The sequence below is a fragment of the Canis lupus genome, chromosome 26 (assembly GCF_048164855.1).
Source record: "Canis lupus baileyi chromosome 26, mCanLup2.hap1, whole genome shotgun sequence".
Taxonomy (NCBI): domain Eukaryota; kingdom Metazoa; phylum Chordata; class Mammalia; order Carnivora; family Canidae; genus Canis; species Canis lupus.
This window is the reverse complement of record NC_132863.1, coordinates 39,767,853-39,789,481: the sequence shown is the minus strand read 5'-3', so window position 1 is coordinate 39,789,481 and position 21,629 is coordinate 39,767,853. Positions and strand designations below refer to the sequence as shown.

Below are 21,629 nucleotides of genomic sequence, written 5' to 3'. Positions count from 1 at the left end.
GTCTCCAGGATCATGACCTGAGCTGGAGGCAGACGCTCAACTGATGAGCCTCCTAGGTGTCCCAGAAGAAGAGCTTCCTGATCCAGACTAGGGAATCCAGGAGGGTCTTCAGGAGGTGGCCTAAGTGTAATCTTGATGGAGGAATAATGACTGGCTAGGAGGAGTGGGGCTAGGAGATTTGGAAGGGAGTTCTAGGTAAGGGGAACAGCATATGCAAAGACATGGAGGCATAGAGGACTTAGAACAGCAACCTCTGAATCTGCTGTCGTGGCTTTTACCTTCTTCTTCTCTCTGAGTATGGATGCATCGAGGGTGGGCTAGGTATCTCTCACAGCACATCTCATCACAGATGAGATGATTTTATGTAGGTCCACTGATGAGTACGTTGCGTGTAATGAGTGCCATTTTACTGCAGCGCTACTTTGCTTGGAACGAGCCCAAGGTTAGGTCTCCGTTAGGTGCTACTGTGTCTTTAACACCTTCCTTTCTAGCACTTGCCATTCCCTACCCCCACCTCCAGCCTTAAAAAAGGTAGGCTTACTGGGGTTGTGGAAATGTTCTACATCTTTATTGTGGTTGTGGTTACAAGGGTGTATAACATTTGGCAAAACTCATCAAACTCTACATAGTCAAAATTGGTATATATAAGTTCTACTTCAATAAAAAGAGAGCATTCAGGGCAGAAAAAGGGTGGACCTCAGACTAGAGCCTTTGGAAGGCGACAGTGTCTTGAATCGAATTTAGTGACTCTTATTTTTATTGTGTTTTTTACCCTACCTTCTATTTACGGAGGTGACACAGATTTTCCATTAGCGGCAGCGGTATAAAGTTTCCTTTTAAAATAAAAAAAAATTAAAGTACTAGGTCAGTGAATTTAAATAGAAATATTAAGTAAGTAAATAATATTTACTGGTGATACACAGATATTGCAAAGATCGCGCAAGTTGTAAAAGGAGCGAGATTTTGGAAAAAATTTGGAAACCCTTCTGAAAATCTGGTGGTTCTGAGATGAAACTCACTTGGCCCAGTTGCCTTGTGGGCATGGCTGTGGCCCCCAGGGGCTGGCTGCGAGGGGGGCAGTTGTATAAGGGGAGAGAGAGAGAGAGAGAGAGAGCAAGCGAGCGAGCAGAGAATCCTCGTTGCTTAAAGAAATGTGTTCACGATGAGCTGTGCGTCTGGGATATTTACTGTCAAACACCCAGAGGGCCGAGAATGGAATGATGATAAATTACCGTCACATTCCCTGCTTGCTGTGCAACTTTCAGAATCTTGAGAGGAAAAAGAAAACGGAAAAACTCTGCTGCTTGGATTAATTAAAACCAGTGTAAATGCTTCGGATGCTTTTGCTCAGCAAAACCGGCCTTTCTGTTTTGCACTGCTTGCCAGCGAGTGCGAGTGATGTGTGTTTTCATGGCCGGGTTTCTGTGCCGGTTCCCATCAGGCCCGAGGGGGTGTGTCTGATGAGATGTGATGCCGTTCATCTGATAAAGGCCGGAATTTTTGCTAAGAGACTTTGTGGTCAGTTGTGCTGGTTCACAGGGCATTGGATGATCAGAACGTTGTTGGACATGGATTTGATGCTGATCTCTTGCTAGATTAAAAATGTGCCCTCTGTTACCTGCCAGGAAGGCGTGTGTGTGCGTGCATGTGTGTGTGTGTGTTTGTACACATAGATACGAGTTGTTGGGGATTGTCTCTTCCTAAGAACGCGAGACCTTACAGACCCCAGCTAGAAAAAATCAAAGGATTTTACAGCCAGAAGTGACCGAAGAGACCGATCTGGTTTAGTGCCGTCCTGTTATAAATGGGAAGGTGAGACATAGAGCCAGTGGAGGACTTTCTCAAGGTCACACCGCTCGTTAGTGGCAGAGTAGGACCAGGTCTCAATTTCCTGCTTCTTAAACCAGGGTGTCATTACTGTATATCCTGTTATGTCACCAGCACGCCCCATCACCTTTAAAATAAAAACATGTTTCTTTTGGGAATTGTATTTCTTTTCTCAAGGTCATACAGGAATCAATCTCCTTTCTGCCATGCTTGATTACTTAGTTTCCCAGCAGCTGTGTGTGTACCTGTGTACACATTGTTTTATCCTCTGCTTTTATACTGTGCATGCTTTTCTCCTCTGACACTGTATCTTGTGGTCATTCTGTTTTAATGCAGAAAGAATTTCTCTAACCCTTTATCTAGTTGTGTTGTATCCCATTGTATGAACAAACCAGAATTCAACCCATCCCCAGTTGATGGACATTAGGTTGCTTCCAGTCTTTTGAGGTTACAAACAGGAGAGCATTAACTAATCTTATGCACACTTCACTTTGCGTATATGAGGGTTTGTCTGCAGGATAAATTTCTAAGGCAATACTGTTTGGTTGGAATTTTGGTAGATATTACCAAATTACCCTCTCGAGGTTGTATCTTTCTACTTTTTGGTTTGGATGTTAGCATCTTTGAGGAGCAGTTTAAATGTTTCACATACTTTTGTGAACTCACTTTTAAAAAATTCATTCACCCAACTAGCACATATCTTTGAGCCAGGAGCGGGGGTATGGAGCAGAATGGAGAAGCATGAGTGGGCTCTGATCTTGCCAAGGAGACCAGAACGCCTTCCCCAGCACATGTCACTTGAGCTGTAAGGAATGAGTGGCTTTTGTAATGTAGAGAAGAAGAGACCTGGGAATGGTGGGAGAGGAGCCGTTGTGGCAGAGGGAACAGCAAGTGCTAAGGTCCTGAGGCAGAAAGGAGGTAGATGCTTTCTAAGAACAGAAACAGTTTGGTTGGAGTCAAGGGAGAGATGTAGGAGAGTAGAGAGAGGTGCGGCTGGAGGTGGCAGGCAGGGTTTGGCCAGGTTGGCCTAGATGAGGTTGGTTATCTTTACACTAAGAGCTGTGGGAAGCCATTTCTGGGCCCTCTCCTAGGTAGAGGCATCATCTGGATCCCATGAGATCAGCTCAGCTAAACCAGGCAGCATGTACTCCAGGATGTTCCAGAAAGGGCCCCAGGAGGTTGAGGATCACCTATGTAGCCACTTTGGCTCCCCAAGGCAAGGGCCAGCCACACACCTCTAGGAAGAAGTCTCATTTCTGGCTGGATGGACCTTGGGCATGAGGTCCATCTATTGTTTGCTCAGCCACTCAGCAAATGTTTATGGACCGCCTGTGCTAGGTGCCTGGCAAACAATGCTGAACCTCAGTAGGTATGGTTCCAACACCAGCATAGCATAGTCTGGTGCATGGGTTGCAAACTTCTAGAAAGGGCCAGATAATACACGTTTTAGGTTTTCTGGGCCACAGAGCATCTGTTGTAATTATCATCTCTGCTACTGTAGTGCAAAAACAAGCCATAGACTGTATGTAAACAAGCAGGTACACGGGTGCATTCCAATAAAACTTTATTTACAAACACAGTCCGTGGGCCGGATTTGACATAGGAGCTGCAGTTTGCCTGCCCCTGATCCATCAGGATGAGAGTCCCTAAACAGATAATACCAGATGTGGTGTGAACTGGTAGCAGGTGTTAACAGGGAAACAATGGCAGGGGAAAAGGGCGGAGAGTGACACGGGTGGGGATAGAGCTGATCTTTCTGATGGGCCATTCTAAGGAGGTGTTGACTGAGCAGACACATGAAGAAATTAAGGGAAACGGCCATGCGAAGATCTGAGGGGGTAGAGTTTCCAGAGGAATGATAGCACTCGAGAACTTCAAGGCGGGAGCTACTTGAACATAATAAAGGGGTTAGCGCAGCTGTTGCTGAAATCAGGTGGGGAAAGAGTGAGGAGGTACAAGGGGCGAGATGGGCCAGGGCTCTATCACGGGTGTGAAGGACTTTAGAGCACATCTGGGGAAGCTTTTAAAGTTTTGCAGATGGGCGTTTCAAGAGGCTACTGCATGGCAAACAGACCAGAGGGGCGAGGGTAGAAGGGGGGAGCCCAGAGAGGAGGTGACTTTGGTCCAGGTGAGAGAGGTTGGCCACTGGCTTAGGGCAGGGTTTCGTGGTGGAGAGGGAGACTTGCATGCTTGGGGCTTAGGTTTTGACAGTAGGGTGGTTAGGATTCGCTCTGGATTGGATGTAAGGTGGGGGAGAGAGAGGAGTCAGGCAGAGCCAAGCCCCGACAGGGAGAGTGGAGGCGCCTCTGCTGAGTGGGGGAGCTTGATGAGAGTCAGGGGGGCTGGGAAAGAACAGCTCTTTCCCTCACTAAATCCACTCTCCAGGTGGGTCCTTTCAAGGTGGCAGCAGAAGCTGGAGACAGAAGGCCGCTCCTAAAGAAAAATTAGGTCCTCTGGGCACCCACTGTTCTCAATAGTTCGGGAGACTATAGAGCCAGGGCTCTGCCTTTGGAGGGCCCGGGGGCTTGTCTGTGGGATTTCTCAAACTGTGAATTTTGTGTCTTTGGGTGAATCTCTTCCCCACGCCGGGCCCCAGCTTCCTCATCTGTAAAATGGCACAAGATGAGACGGGACTCAGGAGTCCTCGTTCTAAACTAAGCCGCTATTTACACTTGAGCGTGCAGGGCTTGGATTTGGACCCAGAGCTCTTTGGACTGCAGAGCTGGTGCAATCTCCCTCTGCAGGATGATGAGATGAGCCTAGGTGGTGGTGGTGGTGGTGGTGGGGATTTGTATTGTGGTCATGACCCACGGGGAGGGGGGGTGGGTAGGAAATCTGTTGAATGAGTTAATGACCAGCATTCAAACCAAATCACCCCAGACAAGAGGAAAGATAAGAGTGTATTGTATGTAGCAGGGTAAGTATTGTTTTGTGAAGCTTTTGTTTCAGTCTCCGGTAAATGGGGTGTAAATGGGGTGTGAACGGAGTTGTGAAAGAGAACGCATTTCTTCCGAGGGTTCCACCGAACCCAAAGTTTGGAAGCCACGGGCCCAGCGCGTCCTGCATGGCTTGGATGAGCTGTGCTCTGTGCATCTGCACTAAAGTCTTTCCGCTTTGGTCTCTGTCTTCAAGGAATCTGGGATGAAGTGGCCCACCCCCCACCCCGCCTTTCCTCTGGCGAGGGAAGGGGGCTCCAGCTTGGGGTTTGGCGTGGTGGGGATTATAAAAAAACAGAAACAAGAAAAAACAGGAGACAAAACCCAGCCTGTGATTGCTCTGCATGGGAGTTCTGTTTTAGAGGCTTAAAAAGACCCCTCCTTCCCCCCTTCTCTTTCCAGAAGAACCGAATGCACATAAGGTCGCCAGCCCACCCTCCGGACTCGCATACCCCGATGATGTCCTGGACTATGGCCTCAAGCCATACAGCCCCCTCCCCAGTCTCCCTGGCGAACCCCCCGGCCGATTCGGAGAGCCGGATAGGGTAGGGCCGCAGAACTTTCTGAGCGCGGCCAAGCCAGCGGGGCCCTCGGGCCTGAGCCCTCGGATCGAGATCACTCCATCTCACGAACTGATGCAGGCAGGGGGCCCCCTCCGCGGGAGAGACACTGGCCTGCTGGGGGAGCAGCCGGCCCTGGCGGGCGTGGCCGGCAGCCCGCGGTTCACCCTGCCCGTGCCCGGCTTCGAGGGCTACCGCGAGCCGCTTTGCTTGAGCCCCGCTAGCAGCGGCTCCTCTGCCAGCTTCATTTCCGACACCTTCTCCCCCTACACCTCGCCCTGCGTCTCGCCCAATAACGGCGGGCCCGACGACCTGTGTCCCCAGTTTCAAAACATCCCTGCTCATTATTCCCCCAGAACCTCGCCAATAATGTCACCTCGAACCAGCCTCGCTGAGGACAGCTGCCTGGGCCGCCACTCGCCCGTGCCCCGTCCGGCCTCCCGCTCCTCGTCGCCTGGTGCCAAGCGGAGGCACTCGTGTGCCGGGGCCTTGGCCGCCCCGCTGCCCGGAGCCTCGCCCCAGCGCTCCCGGAGCCCCTCGCCGCAGCCCCGGGACGACGGCGCCCCGGCCGGCTACCCCCCCGCGGCCGGCTCTGCCGTCCTCATGGACGCCCTGAACAGCCTCGCCGCCGACTCGCCCTGCGGCATCCCCCCCAAGATGTGGAAGACGAGCCCCGACCCGTCGCCCGTGTCTGCCGCCCCGCCCAAGGCCGGCCTGCCCCGCCACATCTACCCCGCCGTGGAGTTCCTGGGGCCCTGCGAGCAGGAGGAGGGCAGGAGCTCGGCCCCCGAGTCCATCCTGCTCGTGCCGCCCACCTGGCCCAAGCAGCTGGTGCCAGCTATTCCCATCTGCAGGTGAGCGCGCTCGGGACGCGGTATGGGCCTCGGTTTACCTTCAGGGCGCGTTTTCCGGGTGGGGGTCGGGTGGGGGGGGCATGGGGCGTAGAGTCCCCTGGACAGGATTTACACCCTGGCCCTCCGCTTACTGGCTGCGAGACCTTGGCAAGGAAGTTAGCTCCTCCGAGCTGTGGTTTCCCCGTCGGGACGAGGAGGTCAAGTGTGCCGAACTCACCAGGTGGTGGTCGTGAGGATGCTCAGGGGCACCCGGCCGATTCATTCTTTCACGGGACAGGTGTTTATCAAACACCTCCCATGTGCCCGGCAGGCGCTGATTGATACAGGTATTGGGGAGCCAGTGGTGAACAGAACGGGCACACATGTCTGTCTGCGGGGAGCTGACATTCTGGGAAGCACAGAGCAAGCCTTCATGTGGGGAGTTTGCTGGGCCTCTTCTAAGAGGCCTTGATGTTGGTTGGTGTCTGCTGTGTGCCTCAGTACTGCCATCAGTGCCCTGGAGGTCCTAAAAAAAAAAAAAAAGCAAGTGTGAACTGTAATCCTCAAGGAGCTTAAAATAGTGGTAAGCTGAAGAGATGCATACAGGTGGCAGCGTGTAGGCTTTGGGGTCTGTCGGGACTGGATTTGAGTCCTGGTTCTGTCCCTCACTGGCTGTGTGATCATGGGCATTTCTGGTGCTGTGCCCAGGGCAGGCATGGCTAATCACTCAGGACCCCCCTTCCTCATTGAGCACCTTGGCTCATTACCCTGTGAGAGGAGAATGATAATAGTCCTCTCCTCAGCATGGTGGTTTTTGTTTTGTTTTTGCAAGGATGAGGCAAGAGGATGGATATCAAATTCTTGGCATGCAGCCTGAGCAAAGTAAGAGTACAAAGGAGGGGCAGTCATTATAGAGGAATCCTCTTATTATGGGGGAAGCATTTAGGAGTTTTCTCATCCTTGAGCCTTATCCTAGGAGATTGAGCTCCCAATGGTTGTCAAAGGAACGACATGACAGTGATAGTCTCCAGTGCTAAGGATGCTTGCTGTGTGCCAGGCATGATTCTAAGTGTTCTGTATGTATTATTTCATTCTTTTTTAAAAAAAGATTTTATTTGCTTATTTATTAATGAGAGTCAGAGAGAGAGAGAGAGAGAATGAGAGGCACAGAGACACAGGCAGAGGGAGAAGCAGGCTCTGTGCAGGGAGCCTGACATGGGACTCAATCCTGGGTCTCCAGGATTAGGCCCTGGGCTGAAGATGGCACTAAACCACTGAGCCACTCGGGCTGCCCTATTTCATTCTTATATAAACCTGGTTGGTACTCTTTTTTTCATTTTTTAGTTTTTAAAGAATTTATTTCGGAAAGAGAGAGAGAGCATGAGCTAGGGGGAAGGGCAGAGGAAGGAGGAGGAGCAGGGAGCCCAATGTGGGGCTCAGTCCCAGGACTCTGGGATCATGACCTGAGCCAAAGGCAGATGCTTAGCTCATGGAGCCACCCAGGTGCCCCTGGCTGGTATTATTTTTATCTTCATTTTGATGCTAAGAAAAATGAGGCTCACAGAGTTTGGAAGAAAATGATATTCCATCAAAATGAGGTAAAAATAATCCCAACACTTTGAAAGCCCTGAGGTAACGATAATAGCATGAGGCCCTAGATTCTTTTCTTTTCTTTTCTTTTCTTTTCTTTTTTACAGATTTATTTATTTATTAGAGAGAGAGAGATAGAGACAGAGAGGAGGGGCAGGGGGAGAGAATCTCTTCAAGCAGACTCCCTGCTGAGCATGGAGCCCCATGCTGGGCTCCATCCCATGACCCATGAGGTCATGACCTGAGCCGAAACCAAGAGTCCCATGCTCCACCAGGTGAACCACCCAGGCATCCCGAGATCTGTTTTGATTGATGGGAGGAGAGTAGACTAGGGCTCTGTACCCCAGGCCTTGCTTATCCTGCACCAGACTGAACTGGACCACAGGGAGCTTCCAGTCTGGCGCCTCCTCCAGAACAGTTCTGAGAACACCAGTGCCATCATAGGTTGATTGTTGTTCCTTAAAAAAGGAGTTTCTGAGTTTAACAGAGTTAAACAGATATCATTATGCAGGGGCCATTCCCAGCTGTGGACAGAATAGGAATAGGCAGTGATTTCAAAGGCCACTTGGCCATGGAGTTACGAGTTCTGTGATGAAAGTTGTATGGAGCCACCTTAGGAAATGCTGATTAAAGCCAATGCTGGTACAGGTTGAGAAACCTAGACTTGGGGAGGTGAGGCCTCATGCCTGTGATCACCCAGCTCATTAATGAGTGAGTAGGAAACTTAGAACCAAACTTGAGTTCTTGAAAAATTAGAGAGGGAGAAAAAACCATGAGAGTCTCCTAACTCTGGGAAACAAACAAAGGGTTGCAGAAGGAGAGTTGGGTGGAGGGATGGTGTAGCTGGGTGATGGGCACTGAGGAGGGCACTTCATGGGATGAGCACTGGGTATTATACTAAATGTCGGCAAAGTGAATTTATATTAAAAAAAAAAAAAAAGAATCTCGAGTTCTTGACTCCTTGCTCTCTCTGCTGCAGATCAATCCCAGAATGTGACTTATGTAATGATTGAGGGTAGGAAAGAACATTCACATAAAATATGATCATGCTGCATTTGCCTGAGACTTTACTGTTTATAAAGAATTTATCATTTATCCTTCCATCTCCATTCTGTGGCTTGATCCAAATAACTGTGGAGGCTGGTAGAGTTATTTTAATGCAAGTACCAGTTTTCTTTAAGATCGAGAGGATAGGGTATTCAAGGATGTCTCATGATAATATTTGTCTCAGGGTCTGTGTGGAGCAGAGGACTGGAATTCACATGCAGCATTTCACATTGGCTCTGATGGTCTAATTCTTAAGATTGTATTGTAGTCATCAAAGACTTATTCTAGAACCAAGGAAAATCTGAGGTCGATACTTAGAGATATCCCAGTGGATCTACTCCTTGGTTTTTGTTTTTGTTTTTGTTTTTTTATACTTCAAAAGATAATACAAGGGTGAAGTGATTTTTTTTTATAAGCCTTCTTTTTATTTTGAAAACTTTAAAAAAATTTAATTTGTGTACAGAATGAGAGTATGGGTAACACATGTGACACCTTGGCTGCAGGCATGTTGGCACTGAAACCAAGGTGGACATTGTAAGACTTCAGAGTAAGAGAGGCTTCAGGAGCCAACTAGTTACAAAGAAGAGATTGAGATTTGCTTGCATAGTGAGGTTATAATTTTAAATTTGGATTGTATGTTCAAGTTGGACTCCATTGCTGATGGAGTTTAGGGGGTGCCACTCCCCTGCATCTCCCCTTGGTACTGTTATGATGGAGAAGGGATGGAATTGGTTTCATTGCAAATGCTTAACTAAGTCCAGTTGATAATCTCAGCTTTTGGCAGCTCTGGGTTTAGTGGAAAAGAATATCCTGATTGGATTAATGATTGGTGCCATATGTGCAAAATCAGGACACAGTGACACAAATCCATGCATTTGCAACTCTGAAACTACTTTGAATATACAGGGCTCCTTTGCAGTAAAACTGCTCATTCATTCATTCATTCATTCATGTATCCATCCAGCCATCAACCCACCCACTCACTGAATATTCACTGAGATATGTGCTGCCAAAGCGAGCACATGAATATTCACTGAGGATCTTGCAAATGTCAGGTATTATTGTAGAGTCATTCCATAAAGGAGGGATTATTTTGGCCCTATTTTAAATGAATTAATAAGATAAGAGGTAGTATAGAGATGTACATGGAGCACTGGACCCAGAATCAAGACACATAAGTTGCAGCCTTGGTGTGTCTTCTTCTGTAATCTTGGGAAAATGTCTGTGTTCTCTGAGGCTCTGAAGGAATACTCTAGTTAGATCATTAAGATTTCAGTCAACTCTTAAATGACATAATTTTAACCATATATTAAGTACCCAATGGGTACTTGTGCTGGGTAGGTTTAAGATTCTATAGGAAAATAAAACTTAATACATGCCATTACAACTTCAGATATAAAGGCATATATATCTAATTATCATAACCACAAGTAAATTAGATTGTCTAGAGGACATAACCATTTATTTGAAATATGCGATGTATATGTATAGGGAAACATAATGATAGCCTAATATTTATTGGGGAGTTATTGTGCTAAGCTGTTTATATGATCTCAGTATCCTCATTTCCCAGTTGAGGAAACTAAGGCCTAGGGAGATAGAGGCATCTGCTCAAAGTAGTTAGAGGTGGAGTTTGGACTTGAACTCCGGTGAGTAACTCCAGTTATGTTCTTGACCTTTACTCTTCCTTTAAATTTAGGGGTCTCTAAGTTTAGCTACCTTTCCATGATTAGATGTTTTATATTTGCCCTGATAAGCAATGCCTATGACGAGAAATGGGCTCTCCCTAGAATTATCTTTTTTTTTTAAATTTTTTTTTAAAGTTTTCTTTTTTTTTTAAATTTTTATTTATTTATGATAGTCACACACAGAGAGAGAGAGAGAGAGGCAGAGACATAGGCAGAGGGAGAAGCAGGCTCCATGCACCAGGAGCCCGATATGGGATTCGATCCCGGGTCTCCAGGATCGCGCCCTGGGCCAAAGGCAGGCGCTAAACCGCTGCACCACCCAGGGATCCCAGAATTATCTTTTATTTATTTTTATTTTTATTTTTATTTATTTATTTATTTATTTTTTATGATAGTCACAGAGAGAGAGAGAGAGGCAGAGACACAGGCAGAGGGAGAAGCAGGCTCCATGCACCGGGAGCCCGATGTGGGATTCGATCCCGGGTCTCCAGGATCGCGCCCTGGGCCAAAGGCAGGCGCCAAACCGCTGCGCCACCCAGGGATCCCTATTTTTATTTTTTTTTTAGAATTATCTTTTAATTGAAAGCATCAGATTTGGAAATAAGAGCTGAAATAACCCTCAGGTGCCATCTGGTCCATATGTTACGTTATTATAAGACCCCGAAGATAGAAGAGGTGAGGTTACTTGCCTAACGTAACATGGCACATTAGTGACAACACATAGCCCCCTGATTTCCACTTCAGTGTACCTTCTCTCACACTCAGTCATTTAGAAAGGGAGAACATTCTGAGAAACAGGTGATTTGTAGAGGTAGGAGGTGGTACTCTTCAAAATTCCCAGAGGAAAATAAGCTATAGCAGTTAGAAATGTGCTAGAACTCACATATGATGAATTTAGCTTCATAAATTGAGATGTTAAAAAAATAGAGATGTTAGTCCCATAATTTTCATCAAAGATGGAAGAGAAAACAAAAGGATCTCTACCTTGTGAAGAGTCCCACCCATCCTGTCTGAGAAATAAGTACTTCCTAATGATAGGATCATATACCTTTTGGACATGATTTTTCAGAAAAGGGACCATTTACATTTAGTGTACAGGTTGACTGGTTCTGATCTCTCATACACATGACTGATTCTTTTTCCTCCTTCAGCATCCCAGTGACCGCATCCCTCCCTCCGCTTGAGTGGCCGCTCTCCCACCAGTCAGGCTCCTATGAGCTGCGGATTGAGGTGCAGCCCAAGCCACATCACCGGGCCCACTATGAGACAGAAGGCAGCCGAGGAGCTGTCAAAGCTCCAACTGGTGGCCATCCTGTCGTTCAGGTATGGACTTGAATCTTTGTCCTATTTGTGTCCTTCATCTGCCACTAGGTGATCTACTTCTCAGCCACTGTCTGTTGCTTATTGGGTTGTCATTTGTGTCTAAGCCTCCTACCTGTCTGATGGATGGAAAATTTGAGATGGAATGAGTATCAGAGACTAGTTCAGAGGCCAAATGAGAAAGTCTTCCTGAGCTGGATAAGGATAGAAATGATATTCTTGCTCAAGCTGCTTTTTCCCTTCTCTTCCTGATGGAAAAATTGCTAGATTTTGCAGAGGTTTGTGCATTGGCAGAAGGTTTCTGAAGGCATTATTTTGTGTTTAAATTTCAGATGTGAGTCCACTGAGGAAAATTCATACATTCTTGTAAAATATAGAAAGCTAGGAGAAAATGGAAATTACATATAAAATAACCATTCTTTGCACTGTATTGTAGTTCTTGTTGCCTTTTTTTCTATTCACAAACTTGGCAATGTCTATTAATGTACATTTATATGCTGTTACAGTAATTGGTACTCTGATTTTTTTTTATATTATACCATGAACATTTCCTCCTGTTTTTTTTTTCTTAATCATTATCTTTTATGTCTGAGGCTTTTGATTTAACCTCAGACTTTTTTTTCAAAATAAGTAGTGTGCATTTTTCTGCAAAATAATTAGAGTTGAAATTATCTTTCTTAATTGTGTAATCTGTTCAGCCTGAGACTGCTAATTGGTGCTCACCAACCAACTCAATTAAGCAGAACCTTCAATATATATAAATTTACCTCTTATTTGTATGGATGTATTCTATGATAAGAATTCTGTGATGCGTTAGAACCCTGTAGAGATTCCTAAGCATCCCCTGAAACTACTTAATGAGAAACTACATGAGTAGGGCTCAGGCAAGTGAAAAACCCAAACCCCAAAACCCTGAAATCTTCACAGGTGCTTTGGGTGTACACATCCAGTTAAGGACTTTTATGATGGTATTAGGAACTTACAAATCCTGGCGTTGCTTTTTCTAGAGCGGATATCACAGCTATTTTGGGATCTGTGTGTATTCATCACTTCTTCTCCTTGATCATGAGCCACATTCTTCTCTTTGTTTGCATGTCTAGTAACTGTTGGCTCTCTTCTGATATTGTGATGATTACACACACACACACACATATACATATACACACTGGACATTATAGAGACTCTGGATTTTGTTATCTTCCTCCAAAGGCAGTTCAGTAACTGGCTGATCACTGAACTTGTGTAGATTTGATTTTACATTTTGTGAGGGTCACCTGTGGAACGCCTGAAAAGTTTACAATGGTCCCTCCTGTGTTAAGCTAGTTGAGACTTGATTTTAGGGTCTGCCAGGGGCAGTTCTAGGGTAGCCTCTACTCTAAGGCATACCCTTATTTCTAAGAATAACCTTTATAGATGCTTGGTGAGGGAGGTGACTCCATGCGGGAGTGAACATGGGCTCACCTCCTGTATGTTCTTTTCCTCAGTGACCCCAGTCTTATGCTGCCTGCTATATCTAAAGCCTGAAAACAGTTGACTTATCTGTGTTTGTCTGGACTTAACAGTTGTTTATTTGCGGGCCGAGGGGCGAGGCTGGCCTGGTACCATTTTCTCTGTCATGCATGAAAATTGCTTTTTGGGAAAGGAAGTCTTTATGTCATTATTGATCTAGGCTTATCGATTCTATGATGGGGACTCTGGCTCGGAGTGTGGCATTCATCTGTGGGTCAGAATCAAAACTTTTAGTATCATGGGAAGAGAAACTCACTGAAGGCAGATTAGAAGGGGAATTAGGGGCTTGTCTGAGAAGGCTACCTTTGCAGAACCAGGCCAGGAGACTTGGGAAGAAACTGGACTTGAGAATAGTCCAAAAATGTACTTTTTTGTTCAGTCAACCCAGTCAACAAGGGGGTTCATTCTGGAAGTAGTTGTCGAGCACCTACTTCTTTGCCATATACTGTGCTTGACACTAAAATACAATGAAGAATAAAAAAGAGGTTAATGATACAAACGATAAAGGTACAAAGTGTGGCAAGTAGCATGAAGGAAAAGAAACCGAGGCTCTAGGCATGTAAAATGGAGGAGCCAAGGAAAATGAGGGAAGAACATCTGCTAGGATTTCCTTGAGAAGGTGACTGTGGTTGAAGATGCATTGGGGGAGTGGCATGTGCAAAGGTCTGGAACTGTGCCAGAGGAATGAAGGAGGCCAGTATAAGTGGAGCTGGGAAGGCCAGAGGGAGGGGGTGGAGGTGGGCAGGAGGCAGTTAGCAGGCTCCGTCCTCTCAGGGCTGTGCTCTCCATGCTCTGATCACTCATCAGACACCGGTTGAGTGCTACTGTGTACCAGGCATGGTTCTAGATGCTGTGATATGATATGAACCAGGGATCCCTGGGTGGCGCAGCGGTTTAGCGCCTGCCTTTGGCCCGGGGCACGATCCTGGAGACCCGGGATCGAATCCCACATCGGGCTCCCGGTGCATGGAGCCTGCTTCTCCCTCTGCCTGTGTCTCTGCCTCTCTCTCTCTCTCTCTCTCTCTCTGTGTGACTATCATAAATAAATAAAAATTAAAAAAAAATGATATGAACCAAACTGTGAGAAATCCTTGGCCTCAGGAGGTTACAGTTGAGCAAAATGATAATAATAGTAGTTAAGATTCAGCTGTTCCCCATACTGTATGTATTGACTTATCTAATCCTCAAAGGGGCCCTAGGAAGCAAGTCACAGTGAGGTCAAGGAGATGCCGAGGGACTCTCATAGCTGTTAAGTGGGCCTGGGATTTGGACCCCGTGGGTCTGGCTCTTCTTGCTACACAACGTTGCTGATTTTTCACGTCTCTCTGCAGACCACCTTTCCCTGCTTCCACACCCTTACCAGGCTTCCAAAGCCTGTTGGAAAGATGCTCACACCTCCTGCCTATCAATTTTATGTGTGGTCCTCACACGAGGTCACTGGGGGCCCAAATTGTGATGTCTCGTGGAGATTTTTTTTTTTTTCTCATGGATTGGCCTTGGTCCAGTTGGCTTGGCCAGAGAGGTCAGACCGTGTGCAGTGCTGGGCTCTGCTCACCCATTCACCTAGGGCCAGGGCCATAGCAAGTTCCAGAGAAGTGAATGAGCTGGATGGGCAATTCAAAAGACCCTGCTGAACTGTGCTTGAAGTTCGTGTACCTCTCCTTCTGACAGGCCTCTAAGGATCCATCCTTCTTCCTGTTCCTAACTTTGAAAACCCAGCACATGACTTAAAAGTTTGTAGCCACAGTTTTGAAAGATACAAAGTGAAGTATTTTTTAAAAAATCATTTCAATTAAAAAAAAAATCATTTCAATAGATTGTTTTCTTCAAAATGTGCTAACCCCTGATTTCGAGCATAGTAAGTCAGTTTTTTTAGAAAACTTCTTTGAAAGTTGAAGTGAGAAGGGGACTTAAGGCAAGTGCTCTTACCCCTGGAGTAGGAGTGAAAACCCCTTTCGAAATCGGGAGGGTTGCCCTTTTGTTCCCAAAAGTACAGCGAAGCCCTGTTTTGTACCTTGCCTAGATGCTTCTGCTGGTTTCTCTCTTGATCTGTCTCTCTTCTCTTTATCTCTACATCTGTTTCTATTTCTGTACAGTACCACGGCTCCTTCCCCCCTCAATGACTGGTCCCCACCCTTCTCTTTTTTATTTACCACACTATAAAACTTCATTCTTTTTGCATGCCTCGTGGTTTTATGCTCCTCTTTATGTGAAAATAAAATGAGTACAAGATCATTTCGTTCGTTCTTTACATATAAAATTAAAAACCAAAAAAAAAAAAAATTAAAAACCTTAAGTGTGTGCATATTTAGCTGTTCATTTTTTTTTTTAATATCCCTTGGCCTTGGAAGAAAGGTTTAGGTTAAGGTTGTTCCAAACCTTAAATGCTTTTGGATCTCATGATTCATTCAACTGGCATATATTTTGTTGAGGACCTGCTGTGTGCCAGGCAGTGTGCTACGTGCTGATAATGCAATGATGGGGGAGATGAATACAGTTTCTGTCCTGCTGGAACTCAGGGGGTCCTGGGGGTGCAAAGTAGACCAGAATAGCTTGGTGTGACCATTGTTGAGATGTGGGTGAGTCAGGGAGGCAGATGAGGGCAATCTGGAATGACATCTGGACCCTAGGGCAAGACATGATGACTGATTAGGATTTACCATATGGGGGTAACTACTTCAACAAAACCCACCATGCCAAGAGAGTACTTGGAAGACCTGCCGTAGAAGGGAGTCTTGCTAAGGATATGACTTATCAGCTGGGTCCCTGAGCAGATGACAGAGCCAGCAAAGAGAGGAATGATGCTCTTCCTTTCTCAGTTTCTCTCTCTCTCTCCGGGTAGTGGTGAGAGAGTGTTCCTTCCATAAGGTATAGCATGTGCAAAGGTCCTGAGGCAAGGGGGAACTTGGTGTGTGTCTGAGGAGCTGAAGGAAGACCAGTGTCACTTGAGTTTATCTTGGGGGGGTGATGGGTTGGCAGGACCATGCTGTGCAGGACTCATAAGCCAAGGGGAGGAGCTCAAGTTTTATTCCAAGGTAAGGGGAAGGAGTGACAAGTTTTGAGTAGAGGAGGAAGGTGATTCTGATTTACTATTTCTTTTTTTTAAAGTTCCTTTCTTTCATTAAAAAAATACTTTATTTATTTATTCCTGGAGACACACAGAGAGAGGCAGAGATACAGGCAGAGGGAGAAGCAGGCGCCTTGCGGGGAGCCCGATGTGGGACTCGATCCCAGGACTCTGGGATCATGCCCTGAGCTGAAAGCAGATGCTCAACCACTGAGCCACCCAGGTGCCCCTGGTTTACTATTTCTAGGATCATTTGGGCTTCTATCTAGGGAGTGGGTTAGAAGGCATAAGGGAGGAAGCAGGGAAATGAATGTGAGGGGCTGTGGCAGTGCCAGGTGAAGATCAAGCTGCTGAGGACAAGATGTCAGTGAGAGGGAAGGTGGGGGTGGGGGGGAGGGATTCTATGGTGTGATCGATCTTCAGGACTCAGAGCTGGCTTCGATGCAGGAGGTGAAGGGCCTATGGGTCCAGGATCATGTCGTGTGCCCTGTGGGGAGACAGGAAGGAATTGTTTTATTAAGGGAAGATGATGAATTCAGTTTGGGGTGTAGAAAGTTGGAAGGGCTTGTGAAGTATCCAAGTAAAGATGTCAACGGACAGCTGGACTTAAGAGCCCAGAGCTTGGAAGCAAAGCACTGAACTTTCTACCTCTCAGGCCTCTGGAATGCCACAGGATCGCATGTGCCATCACTGGAGGGCTGAGCACAGATCCACTTTGAAGGGTTTATTTCCCACACCCTAGTAGGAACCTACATCTCTCCAGAAGCAGTGGACTAAGGAGAGGACCCAAGAAGAGATTGGAAAAACAGGATCACAAGCTGACAAGCTGGAGGGGGCCAGGCAATGAAAAAAAAAATGGCTGAGTTGTCCAAATGTCAGGGACCAATAGGGAGTGGCGGGGAGTAGGGCATAGCAGCGTGTGTGCCTCATCTCTAGGAGCCACTATTCAGCCCCCATTGGTTGTGCCACGTGGGAAAGTGGGCCCAGCACTACCAGGTTTTACAGGTTTTCTTCGTGAGAAGCTAGGAAGTCTGAATTTTCACGTGAAATTTCTGGTTATTAAGTTTGGTGACTAAATCAAACTTTGGGTTAGATTTGGCTCAAGGCAAATATCCTCAAGTTCATAACCTCTGGGGTAAATAAGGTCTGCGCTACTTCAAGGTTTATCAAATAGAGAAGGCGATAAGAGAGAGGCTATATTTATACGATTTCTAAGAATTGTCTGGTTAGGGAAGGAGCACTCTTAGCAGTCAGGCCCACGTTGTTTCTTTTATAAAGCTTTAAATCCTGTGGAAATAGAACAAGCTTATGGTTCTTTCCCAGGAGCCAGGGCATCTTAATTCTACCACCTCACTTTGACCCGCAAGGACCAGACGAGAAAGGGACCTGCTTGACTCACCTTGAAAGAGCCACGTGCCCTTTGGCAGAACCCAGCCATCATTTCCTCGTTCTGTTTCGGGGCAGGATGCAGGGGTCCTTGGTGGACAAAACTTCCATTCAGAGGCTGCTTTGCAAAATTAGGCTTTAAGCATTTCCCCAGCTCTTCAGCTTCTGGGATTGGATAATAATACCCCAGTTGACCTTGGCCTGTATAATGCCATTGTCCTGGAACCCTTTCCCTGCCTGCTTCCAGATTCCCTTAACCATATTCCTGCACAGAAATTCCTGGTGGAAGATGCTTTGTCATTTTCCTTAGGCATCCTTGTCCTAGGGGCTTTCAAAACACACTATTCTTACCACACTCTGGGACTTGTTTTCAGCTGAATGAATGATCGGAAAGGCATCCTTTCAGTTAGAAAGTAATCAAAATGAGAATGTCTAACCAGAGTACACACCTCCAAAGACAATTCTTTCAAACAGATGTTCAGACATATGGAAAAAACATGGGTAGTTCCTTTAGGAGAAATTCCTTACAGATGCAGAAACTTGATCTGTGTTTCATGCCGGGCAACAGTGACGAGCTTTGCAGGGCGGGGAGCGGAGGCCAGGGCCGCACCTGTCCACCTTACACCTCTACCCGCAACCCCCTCCCCGCCACCCGCCCAGCCCTTGAGGAGGCCAGTCAAGTCTCCAGGCTTTCATCTCATAAAATGGATTGTGAGGCTGTGATTTTCATCCTGCTGGATTTTAGCCTTTATCCCCTCTGCGACTCACTTTAAATTATATCTCAGAAAGGGCAGAGAGAAGCCAGGTGGCCTTTTTTCCTTACCAGGCAAAGCTACAGTCATGACAGTGAGCAGCGCTCCTTTGGCACTCGGCTGCACACGTGGGCTTCTATTTGACTAACCAAATTTTGTGCTCAGTGAGGCTTCCCCAACCCCCCACTTTTTAGACATGAAACAGGAAGCAGGTCTTGCCGATGCTGATTTGTCCAGAAGCTGCCGAATTTGCTTCTCCAGAGGGTTCCGTCCAACCCTCTGGAGAGAGAAAGGAAACGGAGGTGGCTCAGGCTTGTGTCCTGAGATCACCAGAAGTTCCTTTGCTCATTCATCTGTTTGTCTGAAAGATTTACCAAGCACCTTCTATGTGCCAGGCACGCTTCCAGGCGCTGGGCATGCGGCTGTGAACAAAACAGAGATCCCTGCCCCCGTGGAGCTGACTTTCTGGCTGCTGGGAGATAAACAATAAATCTAATAAGTAGGAAAGTTAAATAGTGTGCTGGAAGGTGATAAGTACAATGGGAAAGACTGCCAGGCCAAGGGAAATTGGGAGGGGTCAGAGAGGCCTCACTGCACAGGTGGCTTTGGAGCAAAGGAGGAAAATGTGCAGGGATCTGGGGATGAATGCTCCTGACTGAGAGGCTCTCTGGGCCAAGCTGGCATGGGCTGGGAGCAGAGAGGTGGCCAGAGGGGCAGGGTGAGCCAGGAGGGGTGTGCAGGAGATGGAGGCCCAGAGGAAAGAGGATGGGCAGATTTGGGGTTTGGGCACCGAGGATTTTTATTCTCAGTGAGTTGGGAGCTGGGAGGGATGGGAGCATCCCTCTGGCTGTTGTGCAGGTGAGAACAGACTTCAGGGGGGCCGGGGAAGAGAAACAGGGAGGGGGGTGAAGAGGGGCTGCTGTGGTCCAGGTGAGAGGGGAGCGTGGCTGGACTGGAGCTGGGGGCGGAGGGCATAAGTGGTTGGATTCTGGGTATATTTTGAAAGCCAGGTTAACTAGTCTAGTTGAGAGATTGGCTATGGTCGAGAAGCATGGGTGTGGCTGTAGTCTTGGGAAAGGCCCGAGTCCCCAGGGCTGAGCAGCCCTGCCTGTCCCCCACTGAGGCTTCATCTACTTTCAGAGGGAGGACCTCTTCTAGGGGTGACCTGACTCAGCCTTCTCGTGTAAAGATGGGGACGGGGCAGGGTGGGGATGCTGATGCCAGCTTTTGGAGGAGCCATCCTCACCAGCCGCTTCTTGGTTATACCGATCTCTTGATTATAAGGCTGGCTGTTCATTTAAAAATCCGTAAGAGTGCAGTCCAAACCCAGTGCATCTGTGGGCCAGATGTGGCCTCCTGTGTGTGACCTCGAGTGGTCAAGCAGGCTTTGTGAAAGAACAGAGGCTGGTGCTGGCTTCCAGGGTGAGCCGGATGGAGGAGACAGGGTGTCCAGGGCGGGGCCGGCAAAGGTGTGGGTGATGAGCAGGTGCAGGGTTGGATGATCCCGTGTGCGCACACATTCTGTGTCAAATGCACACCGATGGGAAGCAGGGTGCGCTTTCAGTTCACATTAGAAGATAAATGGTCATGAATCAGTGAAACATTGCCCCCAGATGTAGGGAGAAAACAGAAAGCTTCCAGAATCTTGGAGAAAGAGTTGTTCCAAAAAGAGTATTAAGTCTGAGGCTTGCAATATGTCTGGCAACCAGTGGGAACATATAGATGAAACCTGATTTGTTTCCCAAACAACTTTTTGGGTCCCTCCTACGGGCCGGGCACTATGTTGTAACAACGAGAGCTGCACTTATGGAACGCTTACTGTGTACTTTCCTTAGGGTGACCTACTTAATCTTTGCAGTGATGCCATGGAGTGTAGGTGGTGGAATTACTACTCTCCTTTTACAGGCAAGGAAACTGGGACACAGAGAGGTTAAGCAACTTGCCCAGTGTCACTCAGCTGGTGAGCGATGGCATTGATTTGGACACAGGCCTGAAGCCAGAGCCTACATTTAACCATGCGTCTGCACGGCCTCTTGGAAGTAGGGAAAAGCAGGTGGTTTGGAGCAAGGCAGTCCTGGGGTTCATGAGCTTTGGGACTCTACGTCACTGACTGGGCTGTAGTTTCTTCCCCTTTTCTTCCCTTCATTCCCTTCCAGTAATGAAGACCTGCATCTTTCAGATGATTTGTTTTGTTGTGTCTAGAGTCATTCAGATGCTACACAAAAGTGTCCGGCGTGATGTTTGGCACAAAGCAGGCATCTAATCTGCTGTTCTTATTGTTGAGAACTATAGCGATTGACTTGGATCCGGGGTTTTTGAGCTGTGCTAGCCTAAGACTGGATACTGGTGCCCATTCAGGCCTTTTCTGGTTGAGTGACCCAAATCTGAGACTCATCTAGGGTATTGGGAGCGCTCTGAGGGTTGTTTATTTATACATTGTTATGTATACGATCTTAACTTCACTCTTGCAACCACATAGTGAGGTGGGGCTATTATTCACATTGTACAGGTGAGGAGAGACTCTAACTAACATCATTTGCCTGAAGGCAACTAGTGTATTGCCCTGATCTGGGCTTTTAGCTTCTGCCCACTTACCTCTCCATTCATCCATCACCGGCTCGCAGACAGCCCTGCACGACGCGCCAGCCCCGCACACAGCGCAAGCCCAGAGCCCTGCAGCTGGGTTAATGCGGGGGTGAGTTGGGATGGGGCTGAGCTTTGGGTGGTGCCAGGTTGGCTGTGATTTGAGCCCCGGGCCAGTGTTGGGCATCTGGGTCCTACCCTTGTCTCCACTTTCTCCACCGAGGAACCCTGAGTGAAGCAAAGATTTTCTCGGGTCCTGCGAGAAAGGAAGCATCTGCCGGAGGTGGATTTTCAAGCACCTGTTGGCTCTAACGTGCCACAAGAGTTGGGGTGGTGATGGCTTCTCAAAGGGGCCCCCTTCCCTCTCCATCAGCAGCAAAGCCATACTCCAGACCCTGGGAGACAGTGGGGAGGTTCGAGCCTCTGATTCTGAGCCTCCTGGAAGACTGTGGACCAATCTTGCCCATACTTGTGTCTATTTATTGAGCCCTTTCCATGTGACAGGCATGTCTCAGGGACTGGCTGAGCAAG

The 21,629-nt window shown here is 47.4% G+C and overlaps 1 protein-coding gene across 4 annotated transcripts in view; it reads left to right on the top strand.

The window, feature by feature from the left end:
* NFATC2 (nuclear factor of activated T cells 2) overlaps positions 1-21,629 on the top strand; it is a 144,729-nt gene that overhangs the window by 12,789 nt on the left and 110,311 nt on the right. For all 4 annotated transcript variants that reach the window (XM_072801447.1, XM_072801444.1, XM_072801446.1 and 1 more), the window contains exons 2-3: positions 5,166-6,177; positions 11,633-11,804. In XM_072801447.1, the coding sequence (XP_072657548.1) occupies positions 5,166-6,177; positions 11,633-11,804 (1,184 nt within the window). The remainder of the gene's footprint in view (positions 1-5,165; positions 6,178-11,632; positions 11,805-21,629) is intronic.